This window comes from Dermochelys coriacea, chromosome 13 (genome assembly GCF_009764565.3).
Source record: "Dermochelys coriacea isolate rDerCor1 chromosome 13, rDerCor1.pri.v4, whole genome shotgun sequence".
Lineage (NCBI taxonomy): Eukaryota > Metazoa > Chordata > Testudines > Dermochelyidae > Dermochelys > Dermochelys coriacea.
Window position 1 is genome coordinate 6,595,417 of NC_050080.1, and position 26,713 is coordinate 6,622,129.

The following is a 26,713-nucleotide window of genomic DNA, read 5'->3' on the forward strand; positions in this document are numbered from 1 at the left end:
GGTGTCAAAAATGTACACAGAGTTGTTTAATAGATGATTGCTTAGTTGGAGCTAGTTGTCCTTACAAGCCCTCAAAATGACCCAGGTTTATTTCTACAGCATTAATAATTAGAAGACTTAAAAGATGGCATTTGATTTGAACATCCTTTCAGCCACTTTAATGCCTGCATGCTTCTGGATGTAATGAACGTGGGGTATACAAGCAGCTCCTTGGGAGCAAACAGACCAAACTTAATAGAGACTGGTGTTTATTTTATTAAATGGCAGTGCTGACCAAACATATGCAGAGGCAAGGCAACAAACAAAACCCTCCTGTTCAATTAGTCTCTTGACCTCTGTGGCTCAGCACGGGATGCTAGGAAGGGAGCTGTGGCTCACAAGGCCTTAAGGAGGGTTTCCTTGATAACACTTACGGAAGAAAAATGAGATTTCATGAACACAATTGCATATTAGGTCACGAGATGCTGAGTTCAGGAGGAACTCAGACCACTCAGCACCCAGCAGGATCGGGCCCTGACAGTCTGAAGTGGTGGGTGGGACCATTTCTTTTTTCCTAATAAACTTAATTAAAGAATTTCCTTTTTTGCTGCATGGAGACAAATTCACTGTGGTAGAGAAGAGGTTTGTTATTTACATTATTAACCTCAGTACCCACAGAATCCACCTTGTTCACACTGCAGCTCACCCTGAGACAAATGGAAGGTAATTTTCTGCTCAGCCATAAGGGTATTTTTCCTCTACCCAGGCTTAGCATGAGTTATTGAGACCTAGATATTTTCACCATTTTCAAAGATGAGAAGGCAAAATTGCAAGGCAGATAGGCATCATGCTGGCTGGGTAATGGACAGTCAGTATCATCAAACCCAAGCATGAGGCAGGCTCCAAAAAAATATGAGACTGGCTCAAAAATAAGGAGATTTTAAAAATAAATTAGAGGTTCTCTAATTTCCTTCTAATATATGAGCCTTTAGGACTCAAATTTTCAAGCTTGTTTCTGCAACCATGAGGGTTAAGAACTTTTTATTTTTTAAGGAAAGCTGAGAGTCTTTTATAATCCCATGACTCCAGGAGCTGGTGCTTTAAGAAAAATACAAAATATAGTAAGAGTTGGCAACACTGTGAATGTGCACCAAGCTTGACCCTGCAGCCCTTGTATGCCAAAAACACCCACTGAGGTCAATGGGAATCTTGCCTGAATAAGAACTGCAATTTCAAACTCTTGCTGAAAATTTATAACTATGGAAATTCTTGCCACTTAAAAGTTGGCTGAGACTTTTAATAACTTGGATGATGGAGTTTATCAAACAAAGACACATCTTAAAAACTCTGGGCTTTGGCTGGATCTCTGCCCTGAGTTAGGTCAAAGGGAGAGTAAATAAAATTAAGTCACAGAATTGGGCTGTTTCTAAACTGTAGACACACGTGTTCTCTGGATCCAAGGCCTCCATGTATATCCATCTAAAGGGGCATTGCAGAGCTCTCAGTAGTGCCTTGTGGCCATCAGTGCTTTGGGTGTCCAAGGAGATGGAAGCATGGAGGAGTAGGAGAGAAAAGATTTTAAAGCTGTGTCAATGTTAGGGCTAGTAGAAAATTTCCCATCAAAACTGTTTTTCAACAGCAAATTGGGATTTTGGACAGAAAGAGGAGTGGGTTTGTTTGTTTGTTTGTTTTCAAAAAGTGTCTGCTTTCTATGGAAAATGTTGACTTTTTGTCTCATCCCCAACCCCTCAAAAACTTTCATTTTTTGGATGAAAATGTTCTGTTTTTGTTTTGTTTTTTCAATGAAAAGTTTAAAGTTTCCATGGAAAAACAAACCATTTTCTGGGCAGCTCTAGATATTATACTTAAGGGTCTGTATAGAGACTGAACAAAACTCCCAGAGCCAAACAGCCCTGAACTTTGGGAAGGTTTGGATCTCAACTTTTTTAAACTACAGCTATCACTGGTAGAGTGGCTTAAAGAGGACTTAGTGTAAATAAGAACCAGACACACCGTTTTCATATTTCTTGCCTCTTTAAAATTCATCAGCCTGCTGTAAAGCCTGGATCCATTAACACATTGGGAAACTGTAGCTAAAGATCAATTTGCTTGTCTTGTTGGAGAAATCTTTCCACCTCCACAGTGATTCATAAAAAAGTGTACCTTTGACTATATCTCTAACTGGCTCTGGTGGGATTCAACCCTACAACCTTCAAATATTCATCCCAAGGAGCCAGATCCTTGTAGGCTGCAATACAGGGTTACTTCCTCCCAGCTGCTCCTCTGTTTCATGCTTGCACTCTTTATTTTGCTATTAAAATTTAAACAAAAATTTATCTTTCATTATTAAAGCTGAACTTGGAAAGTGTGAAAGCAGCTTTACTGCTATTAAAACACAGAGGTGTGGATGTATGTGATATATGGTATATGCATAGCCAAGTCACAGGTCTGTTTCTCTTACCCAGTCAGTTCAGCATCATCCAAATGGTAATTGTTTTTTTTTCCAAGTGACTCCAAAAAAGCAATGAAAGACACGGATCTGAAGCAAATAAGATTAGTGGGTTTAAAAACTTAATACATTAGCAAGAACAAATCTAGTTGATAATATGGCCAGGATAGTGGGATAAAAATGATATGGCATAAAAGGATTACAGGTGACCTCCTGCTCATTCATTGGCTCCCCCATATTCCCTCCTTATCCACACCAGTGCACCTGAGGAATGAGTAAGACTTCTGAGCTCATCAGGGTGACCAAATCCATACACGCCAAAGGGGAGGCTGGCAGGAGCATATGGGATGTTAGGGAACCCCCTTCTGAAGCAGATCAGTGTTCTCCAATCTGATGGCCTTCAGAGCCAAGTATAAAACTCACCTTTTCACAGGAGCCTCCCTGCAATTGCAGAAGCCAGGCAGAGCCCAGAGGAAGCCAGGCAGAGCCCAGAGGAAGGGAAAAGCATAGAAAGAAGAAAAGTAGGACGAGGAAGATAGAGAAGGGAAAGCCTCCAAATGTAAGCAACCAACCCCTAGAAGCATGGGAGCAGAGCCCACTTTTGATATTCCTCCCCCACTTTGTTCTAATATCTGGGTCAGATGGTGCCATGACCTTACTTTGGTTTCTCCATTATGCAAATACCTCTCAGCCAATCGAAGCACAGATACACAAACATGAGACAGTCATGTCTGAACAAGCATTTTTGTAAATCTCTGCTTTATGGTTACTACCCTGAAAATGCCCATCACAAATATGGCTGCCTTGTCTTCTCACCCCCACCCCAATCTGCAATCCCACTTAACCCTAGATATTAAATGTAATAGGAAATTACTCTTAGTGGGGTGGCAGAAGAGGTTAAGTGTCCCTCAAGGGACAAGAAGGAACAGTGGGAGATGGAGGATGGAAGGGGAGGTGGCTCTTTCATATGGATTCAGTTGTGGCACCAGGTAATATGGCAAGTAGACAGGCCTCTTGGGTTATATATCAGCAAAGGTTAATAAGTAGAGTTTGTCAGCATTTCTTGTTCAAAACTTCTTTAACAAACAAAAAAATGGAACGTTTTCTACATTGAAAACTTTAATGAAAAGCTTTTTTTTTTAAATGTTCTATGTCCCCTACCCCCCGTGCAAACCACAAATACTGAAATCTTGGAGTTTTTTAATTTTCTCCTCTTCCTCCCCCTTTCCTCTTTTTCTGTTTTTGCCCTGAATGCAGCAGAGTGAGTGATGTTCAGAGAGTGTGGGTTTTTTGGAGGGGTTGGGGAAGAAATCCATTTTTCCACTTCATAACTTTTCTAAACTTCCTCAACTTTAGAACAGTTACAGAATAGCAACAAGAAAAAATGATGATGGTAATGGTGAGTGTGTGTGAGGGAGGATGAAAAAATCCCCAAACTTTGGACTTCAGTCATTTTATTGCACTGGGTATATTTTCTTGCCCCCAAAAATATTACACTGAAAATGTCCAACAAATGGGAAATTGTTCCATTTGAACCCTGCACATTGAAAAGACACTCAAAATGTTTTGCAAAATAATTTTTCAACTAGTTCTCTCAGTAAGGCTCAACCTCCATCGTAGCTACAGCACCCTTTTCTGTTAAGACTTCAGTACTGTCAGGGTGTCAGGCGCTCACTATATTATTGTCTGTGGAAGGCTTTGTTCCAATTTGTGAGGAGGAAGTTAACTACCCATGAATTGTGTGATTGACTTTAATTCGTGTATTCCACAGAGGCATCTTGTACTGCTTTCCTTTCACTACCTGTTGTATAAATGCAGTAGAGCCCTAAAGACAGTTTTATAGGTTTTGTTTATCAGTCTAACAAATACTTTGTATGATTATTGCTATTCCAGCTCCCTTCAGATCACCACAAATGCAGCTGATTTCAGAAGAGAAAGGTCAATCACAACCATTTAGATTTTTGTTCTGCTACAAACTGGTTGAAGAAAACAGCTTTTTCCTTCATTTAATTTAAAACGGGAAAGGGGAAGATGTTGTATGGTCTGGAGCAGCAAGAAGAGAAAAAAAGAGACCTTCTTATAATGAAAATAGTCATAAAGGACAAGATTCTGCCCTTCCTAATGGAAAAGTGTTATATAATTTGAATGAGATGAAACTGATAGAGATCAATCTTTAAAATCTGTACCTAGAATGTAATACAAGTTCCTCTTTATAGACATTTTGAACCATCCTATAGAATTCAACTGCAGAGGTATAATTTTCTATAGCCCAAATAGGATGGTTCAAAGTTGTATAGAAAGATTGCATTTCTCTCTCATTCCACAGCAGTTTTCCATAAGAGCTAATACCCATAGGCACATAGGATGGATGGCTCCTGTCCAGAGGTAGAGAGGTATGGGCCTGTGTGCACGCATGAACATCTGGTTATGTCCAAAGCTCCTTGTCCCTTCCCCTTTGCCATCACTTTCTCATCATTCTGGCCAAATCAAGGAATTCAGTCTTGGGATTCTAATGACTTGTAATTCCATTCTCCTGGTTTCATGCTTTGTTGCCAACCTGAAATTCAGGCTGGATTTGCACAAGAGTTACCCAGATTACCTCCTAGCCTTGGCAGAGTTTAACAGTTATGTCCTTCACACGAAACTGTAGCCTCATGAATTATATGGTTGTTTATCTATTCTGTTTTAGCAAATGTTTTGTTAATTCCACCCAATGACCAGTGATAACTAAGAGAGAGCCTTGATGCTGCTTGGGGACTCATTTCCGAAACCTGGATTGTGGAATTACCACTCATTGTTTGGACAACATTAACAACCACAGTAAATCTTTGCATTTACTGCACATAACCCCTTTCATCTGAGGATTTTAAAGTGCCCTGTAGTGACTTTATTTTACAGGTGGGGGAACAAAGCCATGACAATGAATGACTTGCTGAGCTCACGCATTGCATTAGCAGCAGTTTGGAACAGAACCCAAGTCTCCTGGCTCCCTTTCTCCTGCTCTAACCAGTCATGCTGCAGGCAGGCTGTAGCAGTCTGCTATGCCCATTCATAAGGTCACAAAACATTGTTTAAAAATACAGGGCCTAAAGAAAATGGCAAAGGCACCTAATGGTCCAGGATGGGGATGGGAAAAAGAGAGGAGAAGTTTAAAAAAAAAAGAAATGGGGTGAAATGAACTGAAAATTCCCAATGATCTTCAGAGAAATGCTGATTACAGTGGAAGAAGCAGGGACAGAAGCAGCTAAGGGTACAAAGGAGGTAGCAGGTAGAAGAAAGGGAAGTATGAAGATGAACATAACTCCTAAAATAGCAGGGCAAAATCCTGCCTGAATAAGGACTACAGAACCATCTGGGAATTTTGTCTGGAGTTCAGACTGCATGAATTGACCCTTAGAGACAAATGGGGAATTCACACCTGCCGCAGTGCTAGAGCCAGCACAGGACCCGAGAAGAGGAGCCTCTGCTATTTAAGGGCCGGTGGGGGCTAGTTCAGCCCTTGTGGGGCATTACAACAGCTCACAATTGCCAATGCATTAGATACCCACCCACCCCTACCTCCCTCTATTACCAACCAACCTCTCTTCTTTGTAGGAGGCCATTCTGGCTCTGCATTTTACACCAGGGACAGTCCCTGCAGGCCTGGGTGGCAGCTTTGCAGCTACAGAGCAATCATGAATCAGTCCCTAAGACTATTGGGATCATTCCATCTGACAGAGATGGCATGAGACCCATTTTGCCAGATTCCTGTGAATTAAACAACCCAACAGAAGTCACAGCTGGAAGGAGATGGTGATCTATGGCTGTTGCTAGCTATCCCCTGCAACGACAACACTGGGAAATGTGTAAAAAAAAGGAACACTTTTTTGAACAGGCAAATTATGATTATTTTTAACGAATAAGAACAATTCTTTGTGGCAATAATGCACTATTTGGTAGAATCTATATCTGTCCATTTCTTAAAGTGGCTGAAGGCAAGAGGCAAAGCTGGATATTTCATCCTAATGCACCTAAGGCAGGGTGTTATCTCTTTACAACACCCCCCCCCCCATTGTGTCCCCTTGTCTAACCGGCTATTTGATATACTGTGGTGTTGGCTCTATATGGTACATATTCCAGGGTTAATGTCACACACAAAGCCAATTAAATGCCTGATTGGATGAAGTAGTCACAGTCAAGTGACCTGTTACTAGCCAATCAGGGTTCAGGAATTCTAAATGTCATTATAGTATGTACATTAATTCCCTACTAAAAAGATTAAGCATTTAACCTATGACTGCTGGTTCTGATGAGATACAGAAAATCTTTTGCACTCATGGGAGGATACCAAATTGAACTACTGTGAAATGAGGAGTATTCTCCCAGTTCTCATTTCAAAGGCACAGCCTGATAGCACAATGGCAGCATTGCCGCGTTTCACAGCACCTTCCAGTTAGTTAAAATTGATCAAAATATGACAGCGTGCATTACTTCAAAGGGGAGATTAATTTGTTTTGTAGAATACAGCTTGACTTTGAGCCAGCTCTCCCAACCCCCTGCTTCTCATGCACCCCTTCTCCAAAGCAGAGAGCTGTCATTGAGGAAAAACTGCTTAGCAGCCATGCTTTTTGATCTCCTCCTGTAAGCAGCAACACTGTTTATTTACCCCTTTGAAACATAGATTCTTCTGAACTTTCCCCGCTGTCTTCTGAGCTAATGGTTTCAGGAAAGAGAACTGTGTTCCTGGGCAGTGTGTCTGCCTGCTATTCCTCTGGGTGTAGTTCCATTTCTGGCACATTCCGAGCCACAGGGAGGCATATGAATGATTTCCCCACCTTGTCACCCGGGGAGGAGGAGGAACAGTGGTCATTTGATAACAGTGGCACCTCTCATCATGCTGCTTCACTGGGGCCTGCAACTAGCTCCCGAGGACACAATGACCATCCCCCAATATTTTAAGCCATTGCCAAAGTTCCACTGCCTGGTGCCCAGCTGCATGCAGCGTACACCCAGGAAAAGATGCACGGCTTCAGATGTGTCTACGAGGAGTAGACTAGATGCATCCACTAAAAGAGTTCAGTATACAAAGCTAGTATAATATATCCTAACAGCTGGAGATGGCAAAAGACCTTTGGACGCTTAAGGCTGGATGCTCAAGGCTACCCCCTGCAAGTGAGGGAGAAAATACTGGATATTATGCTACACTTAATCTTGGGCATTGCTGGTACATTTTGGCAACTGGTTTGTGGGTAAAAAATAAATACCAATTGTACTCTGAACTCCCATGCTGTTAGGCACCTTTCTTTTGCTATAGCTGATCCCACTTCCTAAGGATTTGGTACCAGCCGCAGTTCTGGACATAGCATGTTTTGGATGGAGCAATACTTTGTATGTAGGGAGTGTATGTGCCAGGGGCGTGGAGTAAAGGGATGGGAGGAGGCACTAGCCAATTTACCTCCACCCTGCTTGAGCTGTGAACATATCAATGAAAAGACTTAAGGGGAGGAGGTTGTTTGTTTTTGTGCAATTGCATGTCTAATTTGCACATATAGCTGCCTGCTCTATATAGCAATTTGATGCACAGATGGCCAGCTATAAGTCTAGCTGGATACATTGACTGCAGTTATGTGCACAGCGCTGGTAAAAACATGTGCTCAAAATGCACATAGTTTTGCATTGACTGTTCTGAAAATCTAGACGTAAAGCACTAACAACTTATAGATTTTACCTTAAACTAATATATTAGCATTGAAAAGAGCTAAATATGTGGAGGGAGAGCAGTGCTTCTGATGGGGAGCTACCTTCCTTCCCCATGCTATCCCAGTGGATGTACCCAGGTGAACAAATAAATGGAAAACACCAGAGGCGGCTGGGGTGATGAAGTGACTCTGAGATTGAACATTAAAAGCCTTGCAACAAGCTATGAATTTGTAATTCATCATTTGCGCTTCTCTTCCAGCTCGCTGCATTAGAGAGACAAGTGTTCGATTTCCTGGGATATCAATGGGCTCCTATTCTAGCCAATTTCCTCCACATCATCATCGTTATCCTTGGCCTCTTTGGTACTATTCAGTATAGGCCACGCTACATAGTGGTGGTAAGTAACATTCGTTTTCTTCCATGCTACAATTACCCAGCCAAGTCCATGATCGGGTCTTGTGGGCATTGAGTTACGGCTGGAACCAATCCACTCATGCACAGATATTCAACCATCAGGGATTTTTATCTACACAGAATCATAGAATTGTACGACTCGAAGGAACCTCAAGAGGTCATCTAGTCCAGTCCCCTGCACTCATGGCAGGATTAAGTATTATCTAGACCATCCCTGGCAGGTATTTGTTTAACCTGTACCTGCCTGTGCTGCTTTAAAGAGCACACTATTTATTCTACTCTTTGCTATATTTACTCAGCACTTTTGGAAGTGATTAAATCATATGTATTATTTGTGTGACAGTAGCAGCTACAGGCCCCGACTGAGACTGGAGTCCCATAGTGTTGAGTGGTATACAGACACATAGTAAGAGAGCATCTCTTCCACTGAGACTTAACCATCATTCTAAATAGACAGGGCAGACAAAGGGCTGGAGAAAGGAAGCATTATTTTCTCCATTTTACAGATGGGAAAGCTGAGGCACAGAGAGTTTAAGTGACTTGTCCAAGGTGACACAGGGAGTCTGCAGCAGAACTGGGTGCTGACCCAGATACAGAGCTGGGTTCTGACTGTCTATAACTGGACATGATCCCAGGTCTCCTGAGTCCCAATCTTGTGTCTTAATCACAAGATCATTGAGGACTTCAGTAACTGAGCCAGAGGTAATGGATCTATTACAGAAGTGGATGGAAAGAAGAAAAGGAGTACTTGTGGCACCTTAGAGACTAACCAATTTATTTGAGCATAAGCTTTGGTGAGCTACATCCGATGAAGTGAACTGTAGCTCACGAAAGCTTATGCTCAAATAAATTGGTTAGTCTCTAAGGTGCCACAAGTCCTCCTTTTCTTTTTTGCGAATACAGACTAACACAGCTGCTACTCTGAAACCTGTTATTATGTAAAGAAGTGGATGGGGGAGGCTGTGTGGCCTGCAATGTGCAGGTCTTACTAGATGATCACGATGCTCCCTTCTGACCTTAAAAGTCTGTGAGATCATCTCTTTTTGATAAGTAGATGCTCAAATTTGAGACTCATGAGGATCTGCAGTGCTGCCTTGGTTATACTAGCCGGTCAGTTTTCATGATCAGTGACCAATGGATCTTTTCAGAAGCCTCCTGGAATGCAATGTTCATTTTCTGGCTCTGCTCATTGTTGGTGAGAAACCATTTTTGACGGGAATATGTTTTTTTAAAACCAACATTCAGAAATATTTTTAGATACTTAGAATCACATTCTGATGCCATCAAGCACCTCTCTTTACAGGATCTACAGCCTTATAATTGACCTAAACGCTCTATGATTCACGTTCCCCTTCAGCTCCGCTTTATCACTGTCAGTTATTGGACAGATAAAATCCTCAGTGACAGGGACTATGCCTTAAATAATAAACTTCTGCCAGCTGGCAGGTTTTTTTGGCAGGAGACAGCTTGCAGTCATCTCTCTCTGTGGAAGCTGACAAGATGGAGATCAGGTTGTGACTCTTGGGCTGTCTGACAACCTCCTAGCCTCATACTGGGGCCCTCTAGCACAAGTGTACCTGTTGACATGGGTGGAAGACCATTAAGCATTGGAATAGAAAATGTCAGGGGAAGTTCATTTAAAGGGGTCTGAATAGTATTTTTCTGAGGAATTTCTACAGACATTGTCCTTATTCAGTTTCCCTACATGTTGACAGCTTTCAGACTTCATTCAAAGTAAACCCAATCAACTAACAAACTTCTTGAAACACACAAAAATGCATTCTGGTCACACTTGATATGTAGAGTTACCAGCCGCATAGAAAGCTTAGCTGAGGACATTTCTTGAGTCAGGATAAGTTGGAATCCAGCAGAGCAGGGTTTTCCAGCCAGAGGTCAGTAAGACAGATACAGTGGGTTCGTTGAGTTTGCCTCACTTTCTACTTCACTCACCTGAGAGCAGTGTTCCTCTTCCCCTGGGATGCTAGGTTTTGCTACATCATTTCCTCCAAGCCTCTGCCCCCATGCCTCTAATTCAGGGATTCTCAAACTGGGAGTCATGAGGTTATTACATAGGGGGTCACAAGCTGTCAGCCTCCACCTCAAACTCTGCTTTGCCTCCAGCATTTGTAATGGTGTTAAATATATAAAAAAGTGTTTTTCATGTACAAGGAGGTGGGGGGGTCACACTCAGAGGCTTGCTGTGTGAAAGAGGTCATCAGTACAAAAGTCTGAGAACCACTGCTCTAATTGCTGATCTGGTGCCCAAGGGAAGGGACCCATAGCCTGCTGGCTGGCAGACAGAGTTTGTTTCTTTCATTTATGTATTTCTAAGCATGTTTGTGCCACTCATCTCCAGAACAACTGCACTCTTCCAAGGAGCAGGTCACGAGAATTAGAAATGAGGCCCACGGCACTTGCTCTTTGTTCTAAAAAAATGCCCAGGTTATTTGTCTGGTGAGACATCAGCTTTGAAATTGAGACATCAGCTGGAGCCCTGATGAGCCATCCGTTCCTCTCAACTTTTTGCCTTACTCTGCCCTCAAAGGCCCCCCGCTGCAAGCCCCTGAATAGCAGCCATTATCTTCAAGCTGAGGAGAGATGAATCTGACTCGCTCCAAAGTCTTTCATTTCTCCTCAGTAGGCTGCTGTAAGAGAAGCGTGAGGTACCCTAACCCAACCGACCACTCGCTATGTGAGTACTGAACACCCCTGCCCTACAAGGGGAGCCAGAGCCAGAACCAGCAGAGGCCTGATGTTAAAATGTTATTGGGTCTGACAAACCTAGCTTAGCCAGCTGAAAACTCAGGGCCAGATCCTCAGCTGGTGTTTATTATGCCACCAATGAGATGCCTAGATTGATCCCAGCTGAGGGAGCCTTCACTGGGAATAGGGAGGTGGTGTTGCATTAACATGCCATGCTGCAGAGCAGGACAGATGCAGCCTATGAACCCTGCTTTTTGGGAACCAGATAAGAGCCCCATAACTACCAGAAACCTATAGCTTCATTGAAATCTAGTCAAATGCCAGAAGTGCAGAAAGCAACTGTGAGGTTGATTTGGGGCATTTGACTGTCTCCAGCTTTATCACAGGCAAAGCATGCTAGCTTCCCAGAGCACCCCGATGGTCATTAATTCTCTTCCCTCCTGCCCTTTCCTTTCTAGTATGCCATCTGGACTGCAATTTGGGTCACCTGGAACATCTTCATCATCTGCTTTTACTTGGAGGTGGGAGGACTCTCAAAGGTGAGCAGGAATGTGAGCCTGGCTGATTGGAGAACAGCCTGTGCATCAAAGGAAATGGAAGGGAACCTGCTGGGGGAATAGAGTGTGGGAGAGGGGACTTGCCACAAGAAAATGCTGCCTGTCCTCTTGATGATTACAATTGAAGAGGAAAAAGAGGAAGTATGCTGCCTTCTTGCATAGACTAATGCAGTCTGAGGCTTAGGGGCTCTCTGGGGGAGAGACACATGTTGCAAGAATTTTGTAAAAAATACATAATAAAAACAAGGGCCAATTTCTTGGAGTCCCCTAGCAGAAGTGTCAATGGTGGCTTGATTTCCCTCCCCCCACCCCATCAGCAGTCCCTGCACACAATGGAATCAAATAATATTTCAAACGGAAGGTGGGAAAGAGACCTTGAGGAAAGGTGCAGGGGGGACTATTGCATGAGAGGGAGTGAGGGGGTTAGTTCCTAGCCTGAGTTCAGAGGCAACTCTGGGAGGCTGTGAGCTAATTAGGTTGCAGCTGAGCCTGTTGAGGGTTAATAACACTTTTTAGAAGAAGGGAACATTGCTTTGAGGGGAGAGAAATAAGGGTTTATTCTGATCAGACTCCAAAGCAGGGAGTTCTGGGGAATCGTTAGCACTGCCCTGTACTGTTTGCATTTCTGAGTTTGCTCTAGGGAAGGAATGTATTTAGGGACTTTAGCCCAGTTGGTTTTGAGCTGGGTTAAACCAAACTCCTTGCAATAACTCGCTCAGCGGGGTTTCTCTCTTTTTATTCTACTCTTAGCCCTGCTAATGGCCTTCAGACAGTTTAGGAACAGGGACACCATGTTCCCAATTACATCTCTCTGGAGAGTTCAGTAAAACCCCTCTGTGTCCTATATGAAGAGTAAAACTGAAGGCAGCCAGGTAGATCCATTGTGGCATCTCCATATGTGTGGCAATGTAGGTGACTGCTTATCAAAGGCTAGGCACTTCCCTGCCTAAGGTTCTTCATCTAAAAATAGAGAAATAATACGTGCCCACTGCGGGGATGTTGTGGGGATTAAATTAGTGAATATTTGCAAAGTTCTTTGAAGATGAAAGATGCTAAATTTTATTGTCTGCTGCATGAGGACAGAGTCAGAAATACTGGCAATTGGAACCAGCTCCTAACCCAAGCTTGGGCTGTAAGCAGTGAATTTCTAACGAATATTGCTGTAGCTTAATTAGCTCAAAGTGGTTAGAGGAGCTTGGTTCACTTTACAACACTTTACATTTGACCTGAATTCTCAGGTCATGTGTCTAAATTACAGACATTAACTGGAACTGCTCTACGTTTTATCGGGTTTATGTTAAATTAGTGAGTGGTCACCAAAAGCCTGTTGCAGATAGGAGAAACTTTCATTTCCTAATTCCCCAATTAATCTCTATTTTCCGAAGTAGCCATAGAAACTCATTGAGAGGGAGCTCTCGCCTGGACTAGTGATTACCATTGGTCCAAAGTGTAACTTCAACACTGGCTGCAATCAGTTAGATAAAAGGATCTAGTTTTGGTTAGTATCTGAAAGCACCGTTCTGGAAACAGTAAAACTCAGATCAAACTGTCCCTTTGATGGTTCACTGACTCACTCGTGTTTTCTAGTAGCCTATCTCAGAAGTACTTTTGCTACCCTTGACCTGTTTTACATTATCTGAGTTTTACCGTTTGGGGAAAAAGATTCTGCAATTCAAACAGGATAATACAAATGCCATTCTGCCACTTGTCAATGAGCTTTAACCCACTACCTTTGTCTCATCGGACACTTTAGCAAAGCTCACAACTTTATATGATTATGTTTCTACTGCTGCCAAGCTTTATTTAGCCAATGGGACTACTCAGATGAGTGGGGGACTGTTTGTGTGAATAAGAGTTTATAGATTTAGGCTGCACTGCATAACACATATTGTCTCCTGGTGGATTCTCCCTTGGAGCTGTAACAGAGTTGCTACCATGGAGGGGGTGGCAACTGGCAAAAATACACAATGTTGCTGGTTTCACCAAAGAGCACAATAGTTTACAGCTGAGCTCTGATTTTTTTCACAAATTGTTTTTGTTTGAAAAAATTCCATTTTGCTCTTATGAGAAACTCCTTGCATCCTAAGAATGGCAAACTGTCTATAAACAAACAAATGAGAGAGCTTGTCAACGGGATGCTTGTGGAAACGAATTCTGGGATTTAAGGTGGAATTTTGGGTATGCTTCATGGTTTAAATGAGGAGACTTTAAAGATTCATTGTCCCAGAATCTCTCTCTCCAGAGACCTCATTAAATGGGGACTCTACTATCCTGTGTGAACAAGATGGATAAGTGCAGCTAGCAGTTGTCTATGCACACATTTTTGCACTGGTTTAGGGTATGTCTACACTGGAGCTGGAGGTGTAATTTCCAACTCAAGGAGACAGACCCACACTAGCTCTGATTGGGCTAGCACACTAAAAATACACATGTAGCTGCAGCAGTACAAGGGTCTAGCCACCCATGTATGTACCTTGGGTCTCAAATGGGATTATAGTTGGGGTGGCTAGCTTCTCCCGCAGCTTGTGCTGCCATAGCTACACTTCTGCTTTTAGCACTCTAATTTGATCATATGTCTACTCAAGCTAGAAATTACATCTTGCAGCTCCATTGTAGACAAAACCAAAGTTTAAACTGATGCGAACCCCTGGATGGACTCCCTTATTTCAGTATATCTGAAAACTGTTCCGAAGGGCTTAACTACACAGATAAACTTTAACGGTACGTGACTATGAAACTATTTAGTTGAACGAGTGCAAATCCCTGTGAGGATGCTATTCTATCCCTTTGAGGTGTTAGGGTGGTTTTGTTTTGCTTTTAAGCTTCTTGTTAATTGATTGTGAACAGGTTTAAGTTAAACTCAAATAAACCACTCTAAAACTGAAATCAGTGTGTCCATGCAGGACTTTACACTGATCTAACTTAAATTGATGTAGATTTGTATGTAGGCAAGGTTAATCAACCTAAGTTAAACTGAAATAAACTTAGTTTAAACTGAAATCAAAGTGTCCACAAAGCCTTTTTGCACCACTTTGATGAAGTCGGTTCAAAGTTACATCTAAACTGATGCAACTCTGCATGTGGACAGGCTTCTATCCTGGCCTATATGAGAACCGCCACATCCTCCTGCACATTCAGAGGCCTGACCCAAAGCTCACTGAAGTCTGTGGAAAGGCTCCTATTGACTTAAATAGGCTTCAGCTCAGTCCCCATAAGAACTGTCTGTATTCAGGAGAGTGCCCAGCCCTGTGACCTCACTGGATGTACCACCTCTGGAAGATGGCAAGAGCATTGCAGTATCAGCCATTTGCTGAGGAACACTGTATGGTGATATCACAGTAGGGCAGGTATCCCTGCATGCATGTAGCTGAGGGGGGATTCCTGTCCCTAGGGCTGTCTTTCCATGTGAGCCCCTATAAGATATATGGGGCAGGATGTGGAAGCCATGTAGCATTTCTGACCACCCCAGTGCTTCTCCTTTTCATTTCTGGCAATGATGTATTGTCAGATGCCTGGCTGATATAGCTGTGTCAGCAGCTGGTTAATTTATAATGACAAAATGCAGCAAGGGCAGTGAGCTAGAAAGAGTGGAGTTTGTTAAAATGGCAGCTGGTAATGACAGCCCTGTACAGTTCAGACAGGTGATGACGCCGGTGGGGAGACGAGGAGGAAAAGAACCTTGATTGGTTCTGCTTTAACAAGTTTAATATATGCCTGGAGAGGTGAAAATATGGGCAACAAGGAAACTGCTACATGTCTTTGTGGCAGAGAAAGTCATTGTTGTATATTCTTTATGTGGTCTGGTGAATAGATTTGATTTTGGGAAGGTGTGGAGAGAGTGGATGGTGGCTGAGAGGGGCAGAGAAACAGAGAAGAGACATTACACAGCTGTTGTGCATAATTTATAGAACATCATTATTTCTACAGTGAAATGTTTCTGCAGTCCCCACCGTTGTACATTATTTGTAGAACACCAGCAAGTTTTTAGGCGCATGTTGGTTTTTGTGAATTATGGGGGAAGGTTGTCTTCCTCTCAGGCTGCATCTACACTATGAACTAGGGGTGTGATTCTCTTGCATAGACATACTTGCACTAGCTCTCACCTGAGCTTGTGCACTCCAAATAGAAGTGTAGCCATGCTAGCACAAGCAGTGGAAGCAATGGCACAGGCTAGCCACCCTGAGTATGTACCCAGGGGGTTAGGTCATGTTTGTTTTCACTACTGCTGCCCATGCTACTGCTGCATGCTACTATTTTTAGCATGCTAGCTCAAATGAGTGCCAGTGAGTATGTCTATGGGAGCTGAGAATCACACGTCTAGCTCACAGAGTAGACGAAACCACAGTCTCTGGTAAGTGTTTTGACACCTGTGTCTAGGTGTCTCCTCAGCTCAAAACAAGACTCTGTCTCTTTCCTTCCTTCCCATTTTGTCTCTTACTCCCCTTTCATGGAGCATACTTCTAGAGTAGCCATTACATCCTTGTGTTGACCAAGAAAATGCTAAAATATCATCAGAGCAGCCAGTCTCGCAATGTCTCCAGTTAAATTCTGCAAGCCACCTGAAAAAAATGAGAAGCATCTGAAATGTCTGGTGTTAGCCCAAATGCAACCTCCAAGTCTTTTGAGGTTCTCTTTTTGATACTTTATCTACGAATGTTCAAAACTTTAAAGAGAGAAAAGATTGGTGGCTATAAATTGTAGCAAAAGTGCTGCTAATATTCCTGAGCAATTTAAGCCCAGATTTCCAAAACCATAGGCATAATTGCACGTGCAAAAATCCATGCATATTTTTTACCCATTTTGCATGTGCAGTTGCAATAAACATGCATTTAACAAGTCATTTGGGCATGTGATTAGCGAATGGGTGCATGATTGCAGTACCTGTGTGTGCAAAAACATACAGGCAGTTCCAAATATCTAGACCCAGATGTTGCAGCTGGAGTTAAACTGAACCCTCTTCATTTCCTTTTTTTCTAGACTCATCTGACACCAAATCAAGCTGAGTTATTTTTGTCCAAAAGGAAAATTCTCTCCTGAGTATTTTACATTTGTTCCTTATTCCTTGAACCAGAAAATCAGTCTGACAATTGTGATTATTCTTTTTTACTCCTTGTCATTTTTCATATTTTGATATCTCTTCTTCATAGAATAAAAGGAATGAAATATTGTCTGCCAGAACTTCATTAGGCAGTCAGCAGACAAATGGATTGGCAGACAAAGGTCTAATAAAGCATTTCCTGCTACCTTGCAATGATCTTTTGAAAGGTCTTTGTAAAGCAGGTCCTGCTGTGCCAGTTTTTTTTTTTTTATGACCATGCTTTGGTCAGACAAGAAACAAGGAAGACCTGGAACTGAAATGTTGCTTTTCATCTTCAGCAATGTGATGTTGATGTGCTTCCTAGCAGGTTTGGTGCAGACTCCTGGCTGTCTCTGCTCGCTGTTCAGACATGCTTGCAGTATCATGGTGACATACTGTTTCTCTGAGCGCTTTGTACAGCTGCTCTATATCACTGCAATTGGTGGAACTCCTGAGATTCCACTTCCAGACTGCTGCTTCTCTTCCTCCTGACTTTTCACATTCTCCCTCTTCTTTCTGCCTATGCATCAATCTAGCTAGTTATTTATAATACTTACTTGCCATGGTATCTTGGCTACAGATCCAAATATCACAATAAACTTCTAGATCCACTTGCTGGGCATGAAGACACAGCTCATTTACACAAGCGCACTTTTTAGGTTAGTGGGAAATGCCAATCTAAATTAATAATTAAAATCAGGCTGCTAAAATGTACATGTCTCTATCTATTCAGCTGCCACATTGATTATTCATCATATTCTCAGGACACTGAAACATTTTTGAGAGGCAGTTAGTGTCTGGGCTTCACCTTTAAACCTGCCTCTGTTCATTCTTTTCATCTGGAAACTGTTCATCGTGGAACGGTGATTTTTAAATTTTCCCACCCAGGCCTGATGTTCGGCCTTAACTCTCTACGAACACTGTTCTGATCACCTGATTATAGGGGCATAATTTGTGTAAGCCATCATGGAAGTTACTTGCATTCAAGAAGAGAATAGGTAGAGCTGCTCTGGGATAGCTCTGGTACCTGAGCAAATGTTATCAGCTGGAGGTGAGAGGAAACGCACTGTTGATGATAATTACTCCCCCACTCCTCCTCCTGAATTCAGAGAATAGAAATCCATTACTTTGCCTTTAAATACTACTGCATTGTGAACAGACAACATGAGTCTAAGCAATGATAAAAGTAATTCCCTTGCTGCCTCAGTGACATGCAGGCACTTAGCATACTCTGCTAGGAGATAAGAATTATTGTTCCCCTTTTTGATGATAAATTTTTCCAACTTAAAAGATGCAAAATTATTCAGCCATCAAGCTCTGAGGGCTTGTGTGGCTGGGCTGAACTTGCTTTGAGAGCCATTACTGCTGCCCTTTTAATGAAAGGGGGAGCGGGGTTCAGAAGGCAGCTAGTGAACGAAGAAACATAGTGGTTTCTGATGATCTCTACCTTTCCAAAGCTAATTCTGTGGGTGCTATGTGTGGGGAATTGTGTCTAATATAAAGGCATAGGAGATGTAACAGGAAAAACTCTCATACTGTATTAGATTTTTAGGGTTTTTTCCCTCCCCACAGCACCACCACAGTGCTGGAGAATTGCAAATAGACAGCAACAAGGTCCAGTGACAGTTTAAATTGAAATGTGAGCTTGGCTGGCCTTCAGCGTGCTCTCGAGAGGGTGCTTGTATCACCACTTCTCTCATATTTCTTTTCAGATTGAAGGCTAAGGAAGTAGCAGTAACCCTTTAAATAGCCACCTGTCAAGAAATGGAGGGAGTGTAGAGATACACTGATCTCTGTTCCTCACTGAAATAGCTGGGAACTGATAAGTATTTCCCAACACATCTCCCACTTCTAGTTACCTTTACTTGTGCATTTCAAGAAAAATTGCAAATGCTTTCCAGAATACTTTTGTCGCTGTTTCTGAAGTTATTTCCTGATTCCTGTTCTTTTGCCCTGTTTTTAATGAGCTGCTTCTGTGATTTTCTTATAACACTAATTAAATGCCCCTTTGATTTTTTTTTTTTTTTTAGTGTTGCAATAAGGAAAACAAAATGTTAGCAGACTGCAGTAGGAGTCCAGGGATTCTTCCCCTGGTCTCCCAACTAAAGCTTAGCAAACAGAGGTCAACAAAATGTTTGCCTTAAATGCCTTTTTACAATGCTTGGTCACTGCAGGTGCCAGGGGCACCCATAAAAAATGGCATTGATCTCAGTTGGCTGAGAAAACCAACACCTCCATTCCTGTCCCTTACCCCAAAACACGAGTGGCAAAATGCCTCCTCACCCTTTCAGAATGATGTGTGCAAAACGTCACTCGCATCTGCTTACACCAGGCCACTCTCAATCATAGTATGTGTAAGCATAATGGTCATTAGGCTGATCATTTGTGCGTGCGAGTGACTGCCTGCTCCACTTGAATGTGCAAGTGTGCCCACATTTTTCCAAGAAACTCTTTAAAACGGGGGTGGGGGGGTAGGGAGAGGAGTTGTCTCTCTAGGAACCACTCAACTTCGTCACTGTCATTTCTGCTTTCTGATAGCATAAACTCTGCTTGTGCTTGCAGCTGAGGCTATTTGTATGCCATAGCACTGAGCACTTTGACTTTGTATTTAGTATTTTTCTACCTGCCTAATTCCTTGCCATATCTGACATCTGTTCTGCCGCTTATCTAGGCTCAGTTCAAAATGAGGCTTGCTGATGTCTGGTGACTAAGTCCATCTCCTGCAGCAGAGGGAAGCAAGAGCCGACTCTGTGAGGATTTCCAAAGGGGAGGAAAGCTGTCCCATTGTTTTTTCTCTTGCCAGCTCTCTTGAGGCAGTCTGCCCTCTGTGGAATCCAAGCACAGAGACGGAGCTGGAAGGGGCTCTTCACATCAGTCAGGCAAAAGGCTGACGGAGACCCCTGCAGGGAGCAGGTGCCAGCCCTCAACTGGGGAATGGGGAGAGAGTGATGCCCGGAAGACAAGGCCCTGTGGGGCAGTGAGGCCGTTTGAATCGCTTTGTATCTGTGGCAATAAAGCCAAGCCCTGAGCAAAGGAGCTGGAGCTGAGTCCTTGTCTGGAGCGTGGTTTTGCCTTTTTTCCAGCTGGCGGATCTGTCCACTAGCTTGGGGTCGGGGAAGAAGAGGGTTGAGGGGAAGTCCAGTAGCAGCTTGGGCAGGCTGGCTGGCTTTCACTGAAGGGGGAACTTTTTACGGAACATAATCATGTGTCCCGGGGACTGTATAAGATAGGAGGCGAGTGTGGGGGAGCAGCAAGCTTGAGGAAAACTGCATGACTCTAAGGAGGGGGAGAACATATCTGTGGGGGAGCAACACTCCTGTTGGAGAGAGCAGGCCAGTGACTTTCCTGCCAAAATCCAGCAGCTTCCAGAGGCTGCAGGGGAGGGAAATTGGTCACTAGAAGCTTCTCCCCAGATGTTCCTCAGCACAGAACCTGTGGCACCCAGCACCTTATGTTAGCTTTGTTACCCCGCAGATGCCAATCTGATTATTTTCCTCCCCCCACACACACCCATTCCAAAATGCAGAGGATCCTGTGTAAGCTCTACTGTTAATGGAGTTTTCTCTGCTGTCTTTCCTTTAATATTGCGGCTGCTTCAGCGTGGGTAGCACACCACAGCTTCGCACCCTCCTCCATCCCCTCAAAGCACATCCCATCTTTTGCAGTGCTCATGTCAGGAACTTGGCAGCTGTCTTTTTCTGACTTCATTGTTCATGTCTCCCAAGATGTGCTTCCCAGAACAGTTAGTAAAAAGTTTTGGAGCTGTTATTGAGTGCTAGCTTGTTGTGGGCTTGCCGGCTAGTCTACATAGGATTCATAATGGAGTGGTTGGCTTCTCAGGACTTGGGAACTAAGAATTAATGCTATACATGAGCTTCAGCTAGGAAAATTACAGTCTGTCAGGTAGCCTAACAAAATCTGTCCTTGTTCGGACATTAGCTGAGTTCAGATCAGCTCCACTTGCAAGCCCAGTTTGCTGCTTGGAATGTGCCTGGATCCAGACTCTGATTTTCACCCCCCATCCCCACCCCATCGCCTGTCTCAGTCTAGGACCAATGGCCCAGCCAGTACCGGATGTTTTAGAGGAAAGTACAAGAAGCCCTGTAGTTATTGCTGGACTTACACTGTAAATTCTGTGTTTATTCCTATAGTGAAGAGGTCTTTAGATTCTAGGACAGGCACATATAAATCCTTCCACCCCTCTCCTATCGGCTGCTAGAGCCAAAAGGTATTGTTGAATCTACATCAAAGTGACATGGAAGGTCTGTTGGGGTCCCAGTGGCACTTAGCACTTCCCCACAAAGTATTGCTACTATTATCTTTTCATCCCCTGCTCTCCCCACAATGCTAAGTTTGTCTTTCATCAATTGCAAGGAAATTTAAGCTAGAAGCCCCAGAGCAATATCCCAGGATTTTCAGCTGTGATTCCAGGTTACTCGGGTATCCTTTTTCCCAAAGGAAGGGGGATTTGTTATTGTTGGAAGTGCCACCTCTTCATTGCCTGTCAAACCCTTGATCTACCCATGCTGTGTTTCACCACGTGACACTCAGAACTGCATGTTTTAGGGCACTGAACCAGTGAAGCAGCAGGAAACAAAGTAAAGGGTAGCTTGGAAGGCAGAGATGATGTGGAGTTCTTGGGCGAGTGTTAATTATGAAGCTATTGATCACAGTGGAGGTCAGTTTGTCAGAGTAATTTGACCCAAGAGGTTGATAGTGACTGAGGTCAATAGAAGACCCAGAAGTGCAATAAATCTGAATACTGAGGTGGAAATTGACAGATGGAGATGGGAGGGGAATTTATTAGATACATTTACAGTTGAAGGCAAAGAGGAAATTAAAGTGTTAGTTCAAAAATGTTTTTCATTATTATTTCAGCTGTAGATCCTAATTCTAATCGTGCCAGCTGGATATGTTCAGACATGATTCTGTGAGTAGACTCAGTGCTCCATATTTATTCTCCTTCTGTGGCTTCTATGGCAAATTTACCTAGTTTACAAATCTAAATCCCATGCCATGCTATGAAATTGACCTCTTGCTGAAAACCATTATTGGGAACTTTTCCCTTGAACCAACGTTGGAAATAGTTTAATTGCTAGTGTGGATGATCTATTTTTTTCACACACAAAGAACAAAAGAATGGCTATACTGAGTCAGACCAAAGATCGATCTAGCCCAGTATCCTGTCTTCCGACAGTGGCCAATGCAAGGTGCCCCAGAGGAAATTAGCAGACCAGATAATCATCAAGTGACCAATCCTCTGTTGCCCATTCCCAGCTTCTGGCAAATAGAGGCTAGGAACACCAACCTGGCTCATAGCCATTGATGGACTTATCCTCCATGAACTTATCTAGTTCTTTTTTGAACCCTGTGATAGTCTTGGCCTTCACAATATCCTCTGGCAAGGAGTTCCATAGGTTGACTGTGCATTGTGTGAAAAAAATATTTCCTTTTGTTTGTTTTATACCTGCTGCCTATTAATTTCATTTGGTGACCTCTAGTTCTTGTGTTATGAGAAGGAGTAAATAACACTTCCTTATTTACTTTCTCCACATCAGTCATGATTTTAGACCTCTATCATATTCCCCCCCCCTTAGTCGTATCTTTTCCAAGCTGAAAAGTCAGTCTTATTAATCTCTCCTCATATAGAAGCCATTCCATTCCCCTAATCATTTTTGTTGCCCTTTTCTGAACCTTTTCCAATTCCAAGATATCTTTTTTGAGATGGGGCGACCACATCTGCATGCAGTATTCAAGATGTGGTCGCACCATGGATTTATATAGAGGCAATATGATATTTTCTGTCTTATTATCTATCCCTTTCTTAATGATTCACAACATTCTATTTGCTTTTTTTGACGGCCGCTGCACATTGAGTGGTTGTTTTCAGAGAACTGTCCACAATGACTCCAAGATCTCTTTCTGAAGTGGAAACAGCTAATTTAGACCCCATCATTTATATGTATAACTGAGATTATGTATTCCAATGTGCATTACTTTGCATTTATCAACATAGAATTTCATCAGCCATTTTGTTGCCCAGTCACACAGTTTTAAGAGATCCTTTTGTAGCTCGTCGCAGTCTGCTTGGGACTTAACTATCTTGAGTAGTTTTGTCTCACTTGTAAAATTTTGCCACCTAACTCTTTATCCCTTTTTCCAGATAATTTATGAATATGTTGAATAGGACTGGCCCCAGTACAGACCCCTGGGGAACACCACTATTTACCCCTCTCCATTCTGAAAACTGACCATTTATTCCTACCCTTTTGTTTCCTATCTTTTAACCAGGTACCAATCCACAGGTGGACCTTCCCTCTTATCCCATGACAGCTTACTTTCTTAAGAGCTTTTGGTGAGGGACCTTGTCAATGGCTTTCTGAAAATCTAAGTACACTATATCCACTGGATCCCCCTTGTCCATATGCTTGTTGACCCCCGCAAAGAATTCTAGTAGATTGGTGAGGCATTTCCCTTTACAAAAACCATGTGGACTCTTCCCCAACAGATTCTGTTCATCTATGTGTCTGACAATTTTGTTCTTTACTATAGTTTCAATGGCTCAGGTTTGAGAATCTCCCTCACCTCCTCAGCTGTGAAGACCAATGCAAAGAATTTATTTAGTTTCTCCGCAATGGCCTTATCATCCTTGAGTGCTCCTTTCGCATCTCGATAGTCCAGTGGCCTCATTGATTGTTTCACAGGCTTCCTGCTTCTGATGTACTTTCAAAAAGTAATTGCAAAAACTTTTTTAGTCTTTTGCTAGCTGTTCTTCAAATTCTTTTTTGGCCTTCCTAATTATATTTTTATACTTCATTTTCCAGAGTTTATTTGCCTTTCTATTTTCCTCACTAGGATTTAACTTCCATGTATTAAAGGATGCCTTTTTGTTTCTCACTGCTTCTTTTACTTTGTTGTTTAGGCATGGTGGCACTTTTTTAGTTCTCTTACTATGTTTTTTTGGTGTATACATTTAAGTTGAGCCTCTGTTATGGTGTCTTTAAAAAGTTTCCATGCATCTTGAAGGGATTTCACTTTTGGCGCTGTACCTTTTTAATTTCTGTTTAACTAACTTCTTCTTCATTTTTGTGTAGTCCCCCTTTTTGAAATGAAATGCTATAGTGTTGAGCCTCTATCGTGTTTTCCTTACAACAGGGATGTTAAATTTAATTTTATTATGGTCACTATTACCAAGCAGTCCAGCTATATTCACCTGTTGGACCAGATTCTGAGCTCCACTTAGGACTAAATCAAGAATTGCCTCTCCTCTTGTGGGTTCCAGGGCTAGCTGCTCCAAGAAGCAGTCATTTAAGGTGTCAGGAAACTTTATCTCTGCATCCTGTCCTGAGGTGACATGTACCCAGTCAATATGGGGGTAGTTGAAATCCCCCATCATTATTATTATTATTTTATTATTATTTTATTATTATTGAGTTTTTAAAAATTGTATAGCCTCCCTAATCTCCCTGTGCAACCATTTACCTCCAACATATCGTAGTTTAAAGGAAAGCAGCAAGAAAGAACAAAAGTAGAGTCTGTCTCCGTAAGAGAGAAGTGCGTCCTTGTGTGTCAAGAACAAGCTGCAGCAGCTCTGGGAACAAAATGGCTGCTGTCTCTGACTACTGTCAGAGTTCTTAGCAAAGTAAAGATGTTGTATGCAGTAGACAAAGTCACCATAATTTGGTATTTGTGTAAACCACTGCAGATAAGATGAACCACTTCCAGCACCATTCCAGAAAGTGTTCTTGGGACTTGTTGACAATAATATTTAACAATGGATCAATTTCCTAATGTGGATGGAACTTTTAAGAGAGCTCATTCTGGTCCAGGTGCAATGAAGGTGCACCAGCTCTGTGTTGAGAAAATGTGTTGAGAATGTTTTTGTTCCTAACACAACCCATCTGTAATAGTCAATAATGAAGTATAATTAGAGAGATTAGAATAAACAGTGCAGTGGTATATTAAGTATGAAAAAAATCTCCAGGATGCCTTGATCTGAAAGTTTATAACCTACTCCAAGAACCCATCATGTTTTGACATAATATATTTATATGAATCTAAGATAACTTGCAAATTTAGAGTGTTGCCTCTATCCTGATCTTTGCAGATATTCCGAATTTCTTGACAGCTCTTTTCTCCTCCAGGCACCACTAGACACATGGTCTTGAGTCCCCAAACTAGTCTAGGTGCCTATAAAGTGTCTTTCTGTTGTGGCCTTGCAATATGGTGTGTTGAAGCTACCTCATGCTCATGACTGCATCTAGACATCACCATGTTAAGGTGGGACTGATTGGCACAATGTTGCAGCATTGTGTCCCATTGGCAGGCCTTAGTCCATACTGATTTATCAGCTTGTTTGAAAAATGCTTCTAAACGCCTTTTGATCCTCTTAGCGCTCACTGAAGGTGGGTTTTTCAGAAGCTGTCAGCACTCGCCTAGGAAGGCTCCCATTGACTTTAATGGTCAGGTTTTTTTTTAATGGCCAATTTTTAAGGCAACACTAAGCATTTTTGCAACTCCCCCCCTAAATGGGACTTATGAGTTAATTCCTCTGTAAATGAAGATTTTTTTTTTTGCATCTTTTTTTTTTTTCTCCCCAGGACAGCGAACTTTTGACCTTTAATATCTCCCAACATCAGTCATGGTGGAGTGAAAATGGCCCTGGCTGCGTAAGGAAGGAGGCTTCCGTGGCTGGCATAAAGGGATTGGACAGCCATTCTTACATCTCTGTGATTGATTGTGCTCTAGAGTATCGGTACATTGAGGTCATGCACAGCTCGGTCCAAATTCTGGTAGCGGTGAGTACTGCCTAGCGGATCTGGTCTCCAACAAAGAGTAAAACCATCCAAGTAGAATGTTAGTAGGTAGCACAAAGGGAGTGGTTGTTTTTTAACTCCATGTTCTCTTAAATATCTACAAGACCTATTTTTTAAAAATAGAAATTGATACCAGCAGCCTAGCACTTACCATAACAAGCCACATGTACCTCTACAATAACAAATCCAATGACTGGGGAAGGGAAACTCATTTCGGTAAGGAAAGAGACGTAGCTTTTTGTATCTCCTATAGGCACTTGGGATATTTGAAGGGTGTGTGTGTGTGTGTGTGTGTGTGTGTGTGTGTGCTGATAGAAAGGATTTGGGGAGGGGAGATCTGTGTTACCCTTTGAAGATAATATCCTCCTTCAGAAAACAAAACAACTTTTGATAGATCCAGAAAGCGGCATGTTTTATTCCTGCTGACACCAGTGATTTGTATTAAGTTTCCATCAAACATTGCCTCATTGGAGTCTTTCATGGGCATTTTTAAAATATACTGCAGTAATGTGTTGTCCTTAATGTTCCCCATTAATTAATTTGTTTTTCATTTGCATGTGAAATTAATTGAAATAAAAGGTCCCATTGTTGTCTTTATTTCCACTGATGCTCATGCATTTTGTGGTTGCATCACATCTTTTTAATCTGCTTTGCTTTTGTAGTGTAGTGGCTTTAAATACATACAGATTCTACTGCAGCTGGGAACTGTGCTTTAATCCATTGGGGTGCTTCAAATGACAGGTTTGACTGCACCTGACATTGGCTTGTATGCATAAGAAAGGAAGATGTGAGAAATGTAACCCCATGCGTGCTGGAACACAGTGCATATTTCAAGGAAATATGGCCTTTTTCTGAAGGACTGTTAGTCTGAATGTTACTCGTGGATGTTTTACTGACCAGTGTTCTCATGGTAGTTGCCAGCTCTGCCATAAAGAAAACCAAAGCTTTTGTTTCTTAGTTCATTCTTTTCCAAGCTAACCAATGATAGTGTGCTCTGGAGGCTGAATGTTAAACCCTTGAGAGAGTAGAAGTGTCATAC

The 26,713-nt window shown here is 42.3% G+C and overlaps 1 protein-coding gene across 3 annotated transcripts in view; it reads left to right on the plus strand.

Moving 5' to 3' along the window:
• The window catches only part of NKAIN4 (sodium/potassium transporting ATPase interacting 4), an 88,721-nt gene that overhangs the window by 37,800 nt on the left and 24,208 nt on the right, over positions 1–26,713 (plus strand). For all 3 annotated transcript variants that reach the window (XM_038369833.2, XM_038369836.2, XM_038369835.2), the window contains exons 2-4: positions 8,367–8,504; positions 11,683–11,763; positions 25,459–25,656. In XM_038369833.2, coding sequence (XP_038225761.2) covers positions 8,367–8,504; positions 11,683–11,763; positions 25,459–25,656 — 417 coding nt within the window. The remainder of the gene's footprint in view (positions 1–8,366; positions 8,505–11,682; positions 11,764–25,458; positions 25,657–26,713) is intronic.